This window comes from Condylura cristata, unplaced genomic scaffold (assembly GCF_000260355.1).
Source record: "Condylura cristata isolate star-nosed mole 26May11 unplaced genomic scaffold, ConCri1.0 scaffold00045, whole genome shotgun sequence".
Lineage (NCBI taxonomy): Eukaryota > Metazoa > Chordata > Mammalia > Eulipotyphla > Talpidae > Condylura > Condylura cristata.
In genome coordinates this window covers 1,225,681-1,239,774 of record NW_004567146.1, presented here as the reverse complement: position 1 = coordinate 1,239,774, position 14,094 = coordinate 1,225,681, and the positions used below count along the sequence as shown (strand labels likewise).

Here is a 14,094-nt window from a genome sequence, read left to right as displayed (position 1 = left end):
CAAATTAAAACCTAACAGCAATTATCCATATTTTTAGCATGACAATAAAGTCTTAACACTGTTGCCATAGAGACGAATGAAGAAATGGGAGCCCCACAGAGTCCTGCCCCAACCTTAGACCTTTTTCTCTGTAGGTCCCTCTGCCAAACTCTTATTAGAAGTCCTACAAAGCAGGCAGGTGTGCCTCCCTTTCAGCAGCACCATTCCTGAAATACTCAGCTCCCTGGAATTCACTGATTCCAGGCCTGTGCAGCATTGAGGGGTGGGGGTGGTGGTGCCAGGAAGAGCCACGTAAAAGCAGGAGTTCAAGGAACTCGCCACGAAACAACTGTAGACACAAAGCCGTGGAGCCCTGACGTGAAATGCAAAACTTCCTCAGATATTGGACTTTGACTTCCTTCTACAAAGACGGCTAAAGGTGGTACAGAGGCCAATGGAAAGAAGGGTGGGCTTAGGAGACTTTTCTGTCTCTAAACCCCTCAAGCTTTTGAAACACCCCTAGAGGGTGCAGAATGTGCTGCTATCACACTGCCACCTAGTGGAAAGACAAGGTCTGTCCTGAGGCACAGACGGGTCTCGGAAGTGGGCAAGTAGGTTTGGAGCTTAAGATGAAGACACCTGGAGGAGGACCCCTTAGTTCATTTTGCTTTCCAGAGTTTAGATAAAACAAAATGAAAATAAAAGGAAGAAAACACAATGGCATTACATTTTATATCCCCAGAACCACTCGTGCTTTTGGCTTTTAAGAAGTTGACATCGGACAGACACACTGCGACGACACAGATGGGGGCCGCAGCTACCACGACAGCAGGGCTTGCCTTTTATATAAAGTTTATATATATTTATGTACACGGACACAGGGTATAAAATCCAGTGAGAAGGACTCACATGTACCCACGTGGGGGACAGGAGCAGCTTTTACAGTTGGGGTTAAGCCCAAGGCAGAGGCACATGGAAAGTGGTGGAGAGTAGCAGCCTCACCTCCATCCCCCCTCTTTGGGTCAAAGGCAGGATAACTACATAAAGGGAGACGGAGGGTGTTGGAAAGGGATCCCATCTCTCATCAAACTCCTGAATGCCCCTAAAACAACTAAAATCCCTGGAAGGAGCTTGCCCACGCCACCCAGCCAGATGCTGAGTTCACAGTAGTAGTTCTGACCCCAAGCTGAGCTCTAAGACAGGCTTCAAAATGCACATGCCCCTGTGATCTCCCAGGGCTCTTTCACAGCAACGATCCAGCACCTTTAAGGTTAACCCCCCCCCCCCCAACACACACACAAAACTCCAAACTCCTTGGGCCAGAAGTCTTAGGGGTTTTTCCTTGACAGACTGCAGAGTAAAGGTAGAGGAAAAGCAGAGGTGAGCTCCCTCAGTTAATGCCCCCTGGCCTTCCCAGTGGGGGAGGAAAGGAGAAGTCCCAAGAGCTGGTGGGAAGGGCGATGAATCCAGGAGATGAGATACGGAGAGACAAGTATCCAATGTGCATGGAAATTCTGTCCTCTTCGGTTAGCAGCTTTGCTCAGCAGAGTCTGTTCCCAGTGGGCCGTGGGCGGGAGCTCTTCTTGGTTTCGAAGGGTGGCCCCATTTCCCCCAGAGTCAATGTCCATGCTCTCAAGATGGCTTGGTCCACAGAAAGGAGAGAAGGGGCCATGGAAGGATAGATTTGGAGAAGGGAACATAGCAGGACCCAGAGGCACAGGGCGGCAGTATATTGTGCCATTGACTTACCTGTGGCAAGAAGAGGTTAAGTGAGAAGCCAATGGAAAGAAAAATAACCACAGACAAAATGAGTTGGGCCCTGAGATTCACATGGTCTGGGGGGTAAAGAGGCTGGAAAGCTGGAAGCACTGGGAGGCTATTGCCTGGGAGGCAAGGTTCAGGGCTGGACTCAATGCTGGAATAAAGAGAGGGACAGCGAGTTAGTGACACATAGGATTCCTTCTTTCTAAGTCCCATCCCTCCTCTCCATATCCCAAGTCCAAGTCTACCAGTTAGAGCTGCTGGGTTCAAGGCCCCCAAAGGGATGGCTCCATTCAGCTGCAAGGCAGCAGCTTGGGCGGCAGCAGCAGCAGCAGCTGTGGTTGGCAGCTGGATTCCAGAGCCTGAAAAGGAGAGAAAAGGTGAGGAAAAGCCCTAACCCTTGATATAAAATCCAACTCCTCTTCACTCTCAGAGAACTCTACCTTCAGCCAATCTGGCCAAGAGCTGCAATTGTCCACCAGCTGATCTCAGATCCAGCTCCTGGTCCCCATCGGGGAAAGTGATGTCTGTGCTACCATCCGGTCTCTCAGTCACTTGGCCAACCCTCATGGGTCGACCAGCAAGCTCAAAGCCATTCAACTGTTCCAGAGCACGCCGGGCACACTCAGCATCAGAGAACTGTAAGAAATCCAGGTTGTATCAGTCACTTCCTGATCATAGAAACTCTCCAAGCCACATTAACACTCTCTAGCTCTATGATTCCATGAAAACTGCATGCTCAATTTTCAGTGCAGCACAAACTTCTTTCCCAGGGAATGCGACTTAAGTTCTCTCTCCCCCTACCATGGGTCTCTGAAAAGGACCTTTGCCAACTGACTCAATGGCAATCAGTTTTTAATTCTTCTATTCCATTAAGAACCTAATGATGCAAAAGGTGTATATCTGTAGGGAACCTAGTCTGACAGGCTATTTCAAAAGCACTCAAAGAAAAATAGATGCAACCAGTATTCCTGGGCTTTCATTTCAGCTTTTAGGAAGTCTTACTTCTTAGTCAAGCACTATCAATCTGGATGGAACTCCAGTGCAGACGACAGGGCTGCACCTCCGAGCCCCACATGCAACAGTCCTGCTGATTCAGTGACCTGCTCACCAGGGGGCCTCTACTCTCTAATCTCTTTTATGAGCACCAGTAACAGCCTGGTATAAAGAGGATTCCCTTTGTACTATTTTTTGTTTTGTTTTGAAAGATTTTCTAAATTTTTATGTAGAAGAACTGGGGTACAGGCCAGAAATGCTAGGGGAACAGAAGATTCACCAGAGACCAAGCAGAACAGGCAGATCGACTGAAATACACAGCTTTGGGGAACAGTGGGTGAGACAAGAGAGGTCTGCTGTGCCATGTGGGTCAGCTCCCTGGCCAGGGATTGAATTCGTGCTGCAGATAACTTCATAGTGCTGTGCTTAACTCCCTGCGCCACCAGGGAGGCCCCCTTTTGACCTTGTAAGAAGGTCCCACAGAAGCTTTTCCACACCTGAGTCACACAAGGAGCTGGAAGTGCCACCGCAAACACCACAGCTGGTTTTGTTTACGCTGTTATTACCTGCCCTAAGGCCTGGCAAGTGCTACTGAGAGTTCCTAGGCAAATGGTGTAGGTGGCTTGCCCTTGGATACTACTGAGGTGAGCAATACCTACCTCCCCTCTGCCCTGCAGGCAAGTGTGGGGTGTATACTGCCTGGACTGAGCCCAGAACATATCAGCTTCTATCAGACTTTGTGGCTGGCAGCCAGTCCTCAGCCTGAAGTCACATGGGCTGGAAGAACCGGTTATGGGTATTGGAAAAAATGTTGCTGAAGTGTCAGGAAAAGGTGAGACCTGCCCATATTAGGGAACGTAACCCCTATACGTGGAGTTTAAATATAAAGATACTTCTCAAGGCATAACATGCTTCTTATGGGATAGTGCCAAGAAGTGTAACTTCCTATTCCCACTTCTTTCATGAAAATAAACCAATTCTATAAAACATATATGTAAGTCTATTCCCAAACCCCCCTTTGCCACTCTCCACACCCCTGCCTCCCTTTAAGCTGCAGCCTGGCCTCATTACTATTATCCACAGAACAAGTTGTAGCATCAGGGAAGCTGGTCAAACTCCTGGACACCCTTACACCAGGACCACTGAGCATGCAGGATAAAGCCAAGATCTCAAGCAATGCATTCATCTCAAGGGGCACAAGGCTAGTCCACACTTCAGGCACCCGGTTTATGGGGTCTTTAGACTAAGTTCCTAAAGGAGGAGGATGAAGCTAAGCTGCAAAATCAGACAAGTGGGGGCTCTCTCTGGTGGCTCAACAGGTTAAAGCACCGCATTATGAGGCTCTCCAAAGCCACTGCAGCACCAGCTCGATCCCCAGCCAGGGAGCTGACTCACATGCAAGAGCAGACCTCTCTTGACCCGCCCGCTGCTCCCCTCAGCAGTATATTTCAGTACATCTGCCTGTTCTGCCCCCCACTCTGTCTCTGATGACTCTGGTGAATCCTCTCACCCACCACACCTCTAGCCTATACCCCAGTTTTATAAGCATAAATAAATAAATATTAAAAAAAAAATCAGAAGAATGGGCAAACCCAAACTAAAATAAAAAAGTTAAAGATTAGAGACTCACCGTAATGAAACCATAACCTTTAGAGCGGCCTGTATCTGATTCCTTCATCAGCACAATATTATCAATCTGTGGAATAGGGAGAAATCACTAGTGGTCTTTAGGCAAATCCACACTCTTTAATCTTTCTGACCCAGACTATTCTAACTATCTCTAACTTTCTGGCTAACTAATTACATTAAAATCTTCAAATCTCCTTTTTAAAAAGAGACAAAAGACAAAACACTTTCCTGACTAACTTTAATCTGAATCCCACGATTTCACTGTGTCTCAGTCGTCTACTGAGCAGTGTCAGAGATGGAGCCTCATTTCCATAGCAGGAGACTTAGGCTCCATAAGCCCGTCGTGATCCACAGCAATGGGTCAATCCAGGCCAGCCAGACTCACTCTTCCAACCTTTTCCAATTCCCTTCAGAGGCGTCCCTCATTTCCAACTCACTTTGCCAAAGGGCTCGAAGATGCCCCGGAGCATGTCCTCGGTGATGCTGAAGTGCAAGGCGCCCACATAGAGGCGCCCCGGCCCGCTGCTGCCCTTCTGCAGGTTGCTGGCCATGGCTGCCAGTCGGTTTTTCTCAGCCTGGGGAAAGAAGGGATGATGCTGGGTCATGGCCCACACCTCCTTCCTTCAATCTGGTTTCCTCATGGCACTTTCTCAGCCTGCCCACCTGTGAGGCCTGTACGATGATCGGCACGCCCAGCAGCTGCTGCCCGGTCAGTCCAATGGCCAGCGGCACAGCCTGGATTTCACAGAATTCCACATAAGCGATACCCTTAGAGCGACGCGAGTTCCGATCTGAGATAATACGTACATCACGCACCTAACCGAGGCGAAACAAAAGAACCCTGAGTTGGACATAAAGTGGAAGGGGGAGGGACAGAAGATAACTTACTCAGAAGAGCACTGGAGGGGCAGGGGTGGGGGGGAAAGGGGGAGGGTGGCAGAAGCAGGAAGGCTACCTTGCCAACAGCAGAGAAAAAGTCCTCCAGGTCTCTAGGTCGAATGCGGGCAGCTAACTGCATACAGAATACTGTGCGGGCATCACGCTCCTCGGGACTCAGATTATCAACTGGCTCCCTAAAAGTGAGAAATTTGTGGAAACCTCTCTTCCAAATACCTGGCCACCACTCTTCAGCTACCCTCAAATACTACAGATTTCCACAGTATGAGTCTAACACACTCTTTTTTAAAAAAGAATTACTTATTTATGCATACAAGAACTGGGATGTAGGGTACAAGTGTGAAGGTGAGAGGATTCACCAGAGTGAACAGAACAGGCGGATCTACTGAAATACACTGCTGAAAGAATAGTGGGCAAGACAGGAGAGGTCTGCTGTGCCATGTGGGCCAGCTCCCTGGCTGGGATCTAACTCAGGCTATGGCAGTGATAATGCTGAGACTTAACCCATAGGCGACCAAAGAGGACCCTCCAACACCTTTTTTTTTTTTTAAGATTTATTTATTTATTCATACAGAACTGGGGTACAGGCTGGGGTACAGGCCAGAGATGCGGAGGGTGAGAAGATTCACCAGGGACAGAGTGGGGAACAGAACAGGCAGATCGACGAAGTACACTACTGAGGGAAGCAGCGGGCGGGTCAGGAGAGGTCTGCCGCGCCATGTGGTCACCTCCGGGGCAGGCGGGGATCGAACTCATGCGGAAGTGGCTTAAGCTTCTTAGTGCAGCGCTTTAACCCGCTGCGCCACCAGGGAGGGCCCAACCAATACCTTTTTATTCAAACTTCAACGCCCTAGATAGAGCTGAGGGACCGCTCTGGTGGCACAGCTGGTTGAAGCATAGCAATGTGTAGCTATCTGCAGCCACTACAGCATGAGTTCAACCCCTGGCCAGACCGGCATGGCAGACCTCTCGTGTCTTGCTTGCTGCTCCCCTCAGCAGCATATTTCAGTAGATCTGCCTGTTCTCCCCACTCTGTCTGTCTCTCTTACACATACTTCCACCCCACCCCCACCCACCCCACACTACTGGCCTATACACCAGTTCTTGTATGCATAAATAAATCTTAAAATAAAAAAAAAAAGCTGATTACCAACTCACCTGATAGGACTCTTCTCTCTGAAGTGAGGGCTCTTACTGTGTCCATACCGATGCCTATGGAAGTGAAAGCAAAGAAAATGAAAATCGTGCCACCCAACTTTACTCACATTGGTCCGATGCTGGGTCTTCCATCACTAAAAAAACAAAAACAAATCATGGGTCTCCCTGGTAGTAGGGGTTAAAGTCTCAGTATTATGAAGTTATCATCAGTCACTGCAACATGAGTTTGATCCTGGCCAAGGAGCTGACCCACAGGCACAGCAGACCTCTCCTGACCTGCCCGCTGCTCCCCTCAGCAGAGTATTTCAGTAGAGCCACCTGTTCTGTTCCCTACTCTGTCTCTAACACACACCCTCTCCCTTGCACTGCTGGCCTACACTCCAGTTCTTGTATGCATAAATAAAAATAAACCTTTAAAAAAAACAAAACTGAGGGTCCTCCCTGCTGGTGCAGCGGGTTAAAGCACAGCACTAAGAATCAAAAGCCACTTCCGCATGAGTTCGATCCCTGCCAGCCCCGGAGGTGACCACATGGCGTGGCAGACCTCTCCTGACCCGCCCGCTGCTCCCCTCAGCAGTGTACTTTGTCGATCTGTCTGTTCTGCTCCCCACTTTGTCTCTGGTGAATCCTCTCAACCTCCGCATCTCTGGCCTGTACCCTAGTTCTGTATGAATAAATAAATCTTAAAAAAAAAACAATCTAGCTCACCTCACATGTGAATTCTTCATATCACCCTCCAATAACTGGATCTCCTGGGGATTATAAGCACCCTCACACACAGGATACTTCAAACATTTAACTCGGATTATAACCTAAAGATGGTGATCTTTTTAGCAAAAGGCAGTACCCGGTGGCAAGTGGTGGACTCCTGTGGCGCAAACGATCCTCCCGACGTCGGTCCCGACTTCGTGACTCACTACTGTGTCTATGATCCCAGCTGTGATGATGACGCTGCCGATCTCGACTTCGGCTCCGACTTTTTCTCCATCTATGCCGATCCCGATCTCGACTACGACTACAGAGAATGACACACATAAGCTTGTCAAAAAACAACACACCTCTTCTTTAGTGTATAGCTTCCCCTCGTATCCGTGTATTCATAATATTCTCAAAACTCCACAACCCCAGAATTACTGACCTGCGCTTTCTGTCCCTGCTTTTACTATGACTTCGACTCCTCCTCTTCTTCCTGTGAAAGACAGTGAAATTTTTATTGCTGAGGTTTCCCCATCTTGCTTAATGAAAAAGGAAGACAGTAAGGTAGGGGTGTGGTGAAACAGAAAACCCAGATGATGACCATGGGGTAGTTCACAGCAACTGTACAACACCTACAACTGTACAAGACACAGCCCTGAAGGCTGTCAGGCATGTGATGTGGCTATTAAACATCCCTCTGTCCCCGAAGCCAAACAAAAGCTGGTCTTTCCAAGTCAGGGGTCCTCTTGATATTTTATTCAAACGAAATCTATCAATGATAGGTCTGAGCCACAGACATACAATGGAAAGCAGAGAACAGAAGATCATTAAGCTATGTGACCACGACTCATTGAAGCCAGCAGTCTTATGAACAACCACCTCTCCATACTGGGTGGTGCTCCAGGGACAAAGGTGTTCCCTTGCCCCAGCAGGTAACGCATGCCTTCGAACAACACTTACTTGCCGGCCTCCCCGCTGGAGCTGCTGGCCCCGGGCCCACTGCTGCTGGCACTGGAGCTGTCAGTGGTGCTGTTAGCGCCGTCCTTTTTAACCTCTTTGCTTTGCTGCTTGTCCTGAGGGGTTCATCAAGAAAAATGTCACAAGGTACAAGGTGGCAGACACAGACTCCACTGGTTAAAGAAAGCTCAAGAAATCAAAACTCTCAATTATGTAGACAGATTCTGAGCAGGAAATCTTACTTTTCCAGGAAAGTAAGAAATTAGAGCTAGGTCTGAAGCACTCTTGTCACTGAAAGTTATGAGCAAAGCACTTGTTCTCACCACCACATTATGTGCCCACTCAGTCCCTCATGGTTTTGTGAGCCACTTCTAAAAGCATGACCCTTGGACACGAGTCTCCAGCACAGCTCACTAGAAGACTATGCCTTTTATGAACGCCCACTGCACCCAATAAACAAGGACAGAGGAGTCACAGAATGTTGGCTGGTGACCCACAACTATTTTTTCTTAATTTCAGGAGCAGGGTAATATTACCTCTTCTTTTTTATAAGGAGCCTCCAGCATGGCTTCAATAACTATATCAAAGTCATCGGATGCCATCGTAGCAGATCTAAGGAGAAGACACAGAGACCTAAGAATCTCATTTATTTTTTCTTCCCTTCAAACGTCCCACATATCCCTTCCCCCTGTCCAGGAAACAAATTTCAGGATAAACAATTCTGGTTCTTAAACTTCAAAGGAACTTTGCTTACCCTAGGTTTACTTATTTTTTGCATAGAAGAACTGAGGTGTAGGCCAGAGGTATGGGGCCTGAGAAGATTTATCAGAGACAGGCAGCTTTATTGAAATATACTGCTGAGGGGAACAGCGTGTAAAGGCAGGAGAGGTTGGCTGCACCATGTGGGCCACCTCCCTGGCCAGGGATCGAACTCAGGCTATAGTAGTGATAGTGCTGAGACTTAACCCCTAGGCCACCCAGGAGGTCCTAGATTTACTTTTCTACCTTCTACATCTGAAGTAGTTCTGCCTTGTAGTTTAGAAAAGGTCAAGAATCTAAAAAGATTGAATATCTCAGGGGCAAAATACAAACAGACCTTGTCTTGTGAAAAGAAAATGCTGGTACTCAAAATTACTATTTCCTCAATGTTCTACAATGAACATTGTACACCATCATTCTACTGTTTAAACTGAATACCTGATTTAAGCTTAAACCATAGAAATGTTTTAAATAAAAAGGTTTTCACATTACTAAAAATCAGAGCAACACCAGAATACTGATTTGCCTAAGTTCCTCTCCAACACCCCCAACTAAACAGTAATTAAGCATCTTTCAAATATCACCAACTAGTTTAGTTAACTTGGAAAGATTGACAGGCTTAACCAATCCCTCCCAAAACACCCTTTTGTTTAGGCAGGAAGGGAAAGACTTCTCTGTCCCCAAGTTTTCACATCTGTCTGTCAAATAAGAAAAACAGAAGATATCAAACAACATCAATTTTTAAAATTACTCATCTGAAATAGTTAGTATTTAAAAATTACTAATCTAAAATTATCTTTTATACACCATGGATAATTCTCAAAATAATTATGCTGAGTGAGAAAAACAAACCGTTCCCTACTCTCCAAAAGAGAGTACATGCTGTATGTACATAAATTCCACTTATACAGAATTATAGAAAATGCAAACTAACCTGTAGTAACAGAAAGCAGATTAGTGAGTGGCTGCCCAAGGATAAAAGCAAGTAGGGAAGGACCACTAAGAAAGGATTTTAAAAAGAAAGGATTATAAAAGGCACAAGAAACTTTAGGGAGTAATGGTTTCATAGATGCTTTATATACATCTAAACCCATCAAATTGAACACTTTAATGTATGTAGCTTTATATCAATTATACCTCAATAAAAGTGGTTTTTTAAAAAACTAATCTGAAGAATTTCTGTGGATGGTTAATCATAATCAGACTTATATATCCACAGAACTTTATCCTTATTTTAAAATTAATATCTTAATTTATCTATGCATGTAAGAATTAGGGTGTAGGTCAGAGGTGTGGGGTGAGAGGCTTCACCAGAGACAGAATGCGGAGTAAAGGAGGTAGATTTACTGAAATATACTGCCAAAGGGAACACTGGACCAAACAGGACAGGTCTGCTGCACCATATGGATCAGCAATCTGGCAGATGGAACTAAGTGCTTGACAGCACTTAGACTTTAACCCCTGTACCACCAGGGAAGCCCAGAACTTTGTACTCTATAAAGCAGCTGGTGGGGGGGCTCCCTGGTAGCACAAGGGTTTAAAGCACAGCACCATGACACTATCACCACCACTGCAGCACTAGTTCAACCCCTAGCCAGAGAAATGACCCACATGCACCGCAACCTCTCCTGTCTCACCCACTGCTCCCCTCAGCAGTGTACTTCACTGCCTGTTCTGCCCCCCGCCCCCCACTGTAAATAATTTTTAAAAAGCAGTGGGGAGCATCATCCGCTGATACTGTCCTGGTTACCCTCAGAGCCACAGGCTACTTTGGTAGTGTAATAAAAGCATTACCAGTACTATTTATAGGATCTACTGTTGCCAGGTACTATACTAATCATGTTATAGATAGAAAATTCTTGGAAAAAGAAAACAATAAAAATTACTTATTTAAGGCTTAAAATGGAAATCAAATAAAAATAAAATAGGTCTATCTTATGTGGTACATATACACAATGGAAAACTACTCAGCAACCAAAAAAAATAAGCACATGTCTTTTGCAGCAACATGGATGGAGCTGGAGAAGATCATGCTTAGTGAAATAAGCCAGAAAGAAAAGGAAAAATCCAGATGGTTTCAATCATAGCAGGAGTATAATGGACCAGGCAAGAAAATAATAACAATGAACAGCTATATACCAGAGACATTTTATGGGGGTGGAGTGGGGAATGGGATCAAAAACAATGGAGGGAGGGAAATGCACTGGACTATCATGATGGCACATGGGTGATTTGGTGATGGGAAGCCCACGGGGATTACAACTGAGATGGAAAAATGCACAAGATGATGAAAAATAAACTATTATATTAATTAAAAAAAATAGGTACATCTTAAAGCCAGTAATAAATCTTTTATAACGATATTTACACTATTTAGCAATCAAAGGTTAACATTCACTATAGGTATAGATGCTTTCTTTACTTAACCTTAAAGGAAAATTTTAAAAGGACACAGCTTGCCAAAATGTCTACAGTAAAATATAAACTCACCTGGAGAATTAATGTTCTAATAGATTTACCTAAGAATCAGTCCTATTAGTCACACCTTGCTGTGTGGCTTCCAGATGTGAGATGTAGTGTAGGCTTCAAAATACCAGAAACCAGGCTAATTGTAATTGTACTGTCTGACCTATTGTAGAAAATAATCCTAAAAATAGCTTTTGATACTCAAACCCTATTTCTCTCAGTCATTTTGGCCACCAAATCTGTTACATTTTCCAAATGTCAGAAAATCCCTTTTTAAATTTTTTGATAATCTGCCTTTTTGACTCCAAATGGTACATTTCTGTGTTAAATGCTAGTACAGGATAGGTATAACAACAAATGCAGAAAACTTTTACCAAAAGTGGAGAAGGAGCCACCTTTGGAGTAAAGTTTTCATTCAGACTAAGGAACAAATGGATGACATGTGTTTAAGCACAAATACATGTACAAGACCGGCACTTTTGGAAATGTGAAATCTCACTGGGTTTAATGGCATTTCGAGATGTTCTAAAAAGCAATAAAGTCCCATAAACAATGCACTTTTAGATTGGCAGTTGTCTATCCACTAAAACACCATAGTGCTGTCTTCCATCCTTGCTCCAAAAGCTGCACTAGGGAGCCATAGTCATGGCAGTGCCTGGGCCTTGCCCTAGCAGTCAACACCCAAGTCAGCACTCAAGCCCCACTGCTGAGGGGGAAGGAGAAGAATCACTGTCAGCCCAATTTAGGTGGAATTCACTAACCCGAGTTCAGGAGTGATGGTAGCCCCATGTCCTGGGTCTGGTCATTCAGGTGGGCAAAACAATGCTTAACTAAGAACAGGTACCATAACACCAAACCATATTTTGAAGGACTGCCTTCCCCATTTTGCGTAACAAGCCAAGGCTACCCTTTAAAAATAAGGTCCTCTAAGTGACGGTTTGGCACCACCTCTACGAAGGCCAGTCCCCATGCTAAAACCTGAATTCACTATACACTCTACTACCACGGAATATGTGGTCAAAAAATAAGAGTTCGTTCACGAGGTCAAAATAGTGAACATCAGTCTTCGCGTAAACTAAAGACTGAGATGGAACTCTATTCCTCTCATCTGAGTGGTGGCACTAAGACCTGACACCAACCCTATGGAGTTCACTCAGATCGCAGACGGTCCATGCTCTCTCCCCAACGATAACTACCCCAAAGCCTCAGGGCTGTGGGAACCAGAAAGTTAGTCACTAGGAGCCTCGACATGGCATCTTTATCTGTAAGGGACAAAGTCACGCGGAAGGCGACCCTTAAAACCATGCCAGTGAACTACATTTAGGCAGTGAACACTTTCAGATCAAACTGCAAACAAAAAATGTTTTAAGTTTGCCCGATTCTGCTCTTGACGCCATTTTCTGCCCGTGACGTCAGGGGGTGGCGCCGTGCGGCAACGTCACGCAAAGGTGACGTCGCTGGGGACGGGGTTTTGGGGTTTCTCACCAGTTCCGGGTCCCCGCAAGGGGAATCCCGGTTCACTCCGTTCCTTTGGGTGTGTAAGGTGACGCGAAGTATGGCTGTGTCCCAGAGTCTCCGAAGTAAAGGCAGCACTGCAGCCGGAGCTACTCCGGTTCTCGCAAAATGGCGCCAGGCGCGCTGTCTTCCAGCACTTTCCTCAATCTGCGCAGGCGCTGAAATATTCAGGCAGTGGAACTAATCTCACGGGTTTCGCGGCAACAGCGCTAAGCACAGATTTCATTGGCTAAAGTCCTAAACGTGGGTGGAGCCTAACTCAAAAGTACTTTAGCAACCGCCAAGTTCCCATTGATAGGCTAACCTCGCCCAGACTCCGGCTAAAGAGAAAGCTTCCTTTGGTGGCCGCGCATCGGCCTCTCATTGGCTAAATGACTTGCGAAAGGCGGGGCAACCCGGGCAGAGATCGAGAGGGAAGGCCCTGCCCTCCCCAGCTCCCCGCGCTCAGCTTGACTACACCAGCGCGGTGGGCGGGGCCAACGCGAAGCCACAACTGACGTTCGTTAGCGTCCCAATGCTGATTTGCAGATAGACCCGTCGGTCTTCTTCAGAACAGGTTTGTGGTAAGCAACAGCAATTGCTTCACGTTGGGAGGGACGCTACCTCCCACGTACCCAATTTACTATATATAACGGGCTCTATGCGGCTCTACACGATGTTATCTTACGGCTCCTCTCCTCAGTGCCCGGGACCTGGGGAGCCCAAGTCTTTACACTGATATCTTCAACACTGACTTATGATCACTGACTGATGCAGCATTTCACAGACCTTTAGCTTAAATCTGTGCCCCACACAACTCCCTCAGTGTGAACTTGAGTTTCTCAAGTGACTCCTTAGGTTCAGTAATATCCTCAGTCCTCTAGAAGAGAAAGAATGGATGTCCACCCTCATTTTCCAAGTGCTTCAGGGGCCCAGAGCTACCTAATGTAGCAGCCCAAAAGGCAGCTGGTTTGGGGGGGGCCAGAGGACCGGTGTTACAGTCCTTGTCTGATTCACAAGTTAGTATTTTATCAATTTCAAATTTGTTCTTTGTAAAACGAAGAATTATACTAGATGATGTCTAGTTTAATCAGAGGGGAAACTTCTTGCTGAAAATGCCTACATGGCTTCCAATTTCTCTCCCAGGAGGTTAAAAAGAGTTGCAGTATAGCAGCTCAGTAGTGGCTTCACTCACTACTGCCTTCCTCCATGACTATAAACTGTATGCCTAATCATAGGTCTTAACAGACAAAACCTCTCTGTAGTCAGTCAGAAAGGCTTATATCCATCCAGGAGTTCATA

General features: G+C 46.2%; 1 protein-coding gene across 1 annotated transcript; it reads right to left on the bottom strand.

Moving 5' to 3' along the window:
* Positions 1 to 702: 702 nt before the first annotated feature.
* RBM23 (RNA binding motif protein 23) lies at positions 703 to 13,039 on the bottom strand. Its single transcript, XM_004694655.2, has 13 exons — positions 12,784 to 13,039; positions 8,610 to 8,685; positions 8,077 to 8,189; positions 7,559 to 7,609; positions 7,268 to 7,435; positions 6,421 to 6,474; positions 5,321 to 5,438; positions 5,029 to 5,181; positions 4,803 to 4,940; positions 4,367 to 4,432; positions 2,184 to 2,379; positions 1,989 to 2,102; positions 703 to 1,894 (listed from the first exon to the last, which is right to left on the bottom strand). The coding sequence occupies exons 2-13, from the start codon at positions 8,673 to 8,675 to the stop codon at positions 1,806 to 1,808; spliced, it is 1,326 nt and encodes a 441-aa protein (XP_004694712.1). The 5' UTR covers positions 8,676 to 8,685; positions 12,784 to 13,039; the 3' UTR covers positions 703 to 1,805.
* Between the last annotated feature and the right edge of the window lie 1,055 nt (positions 13,040 to 14,094).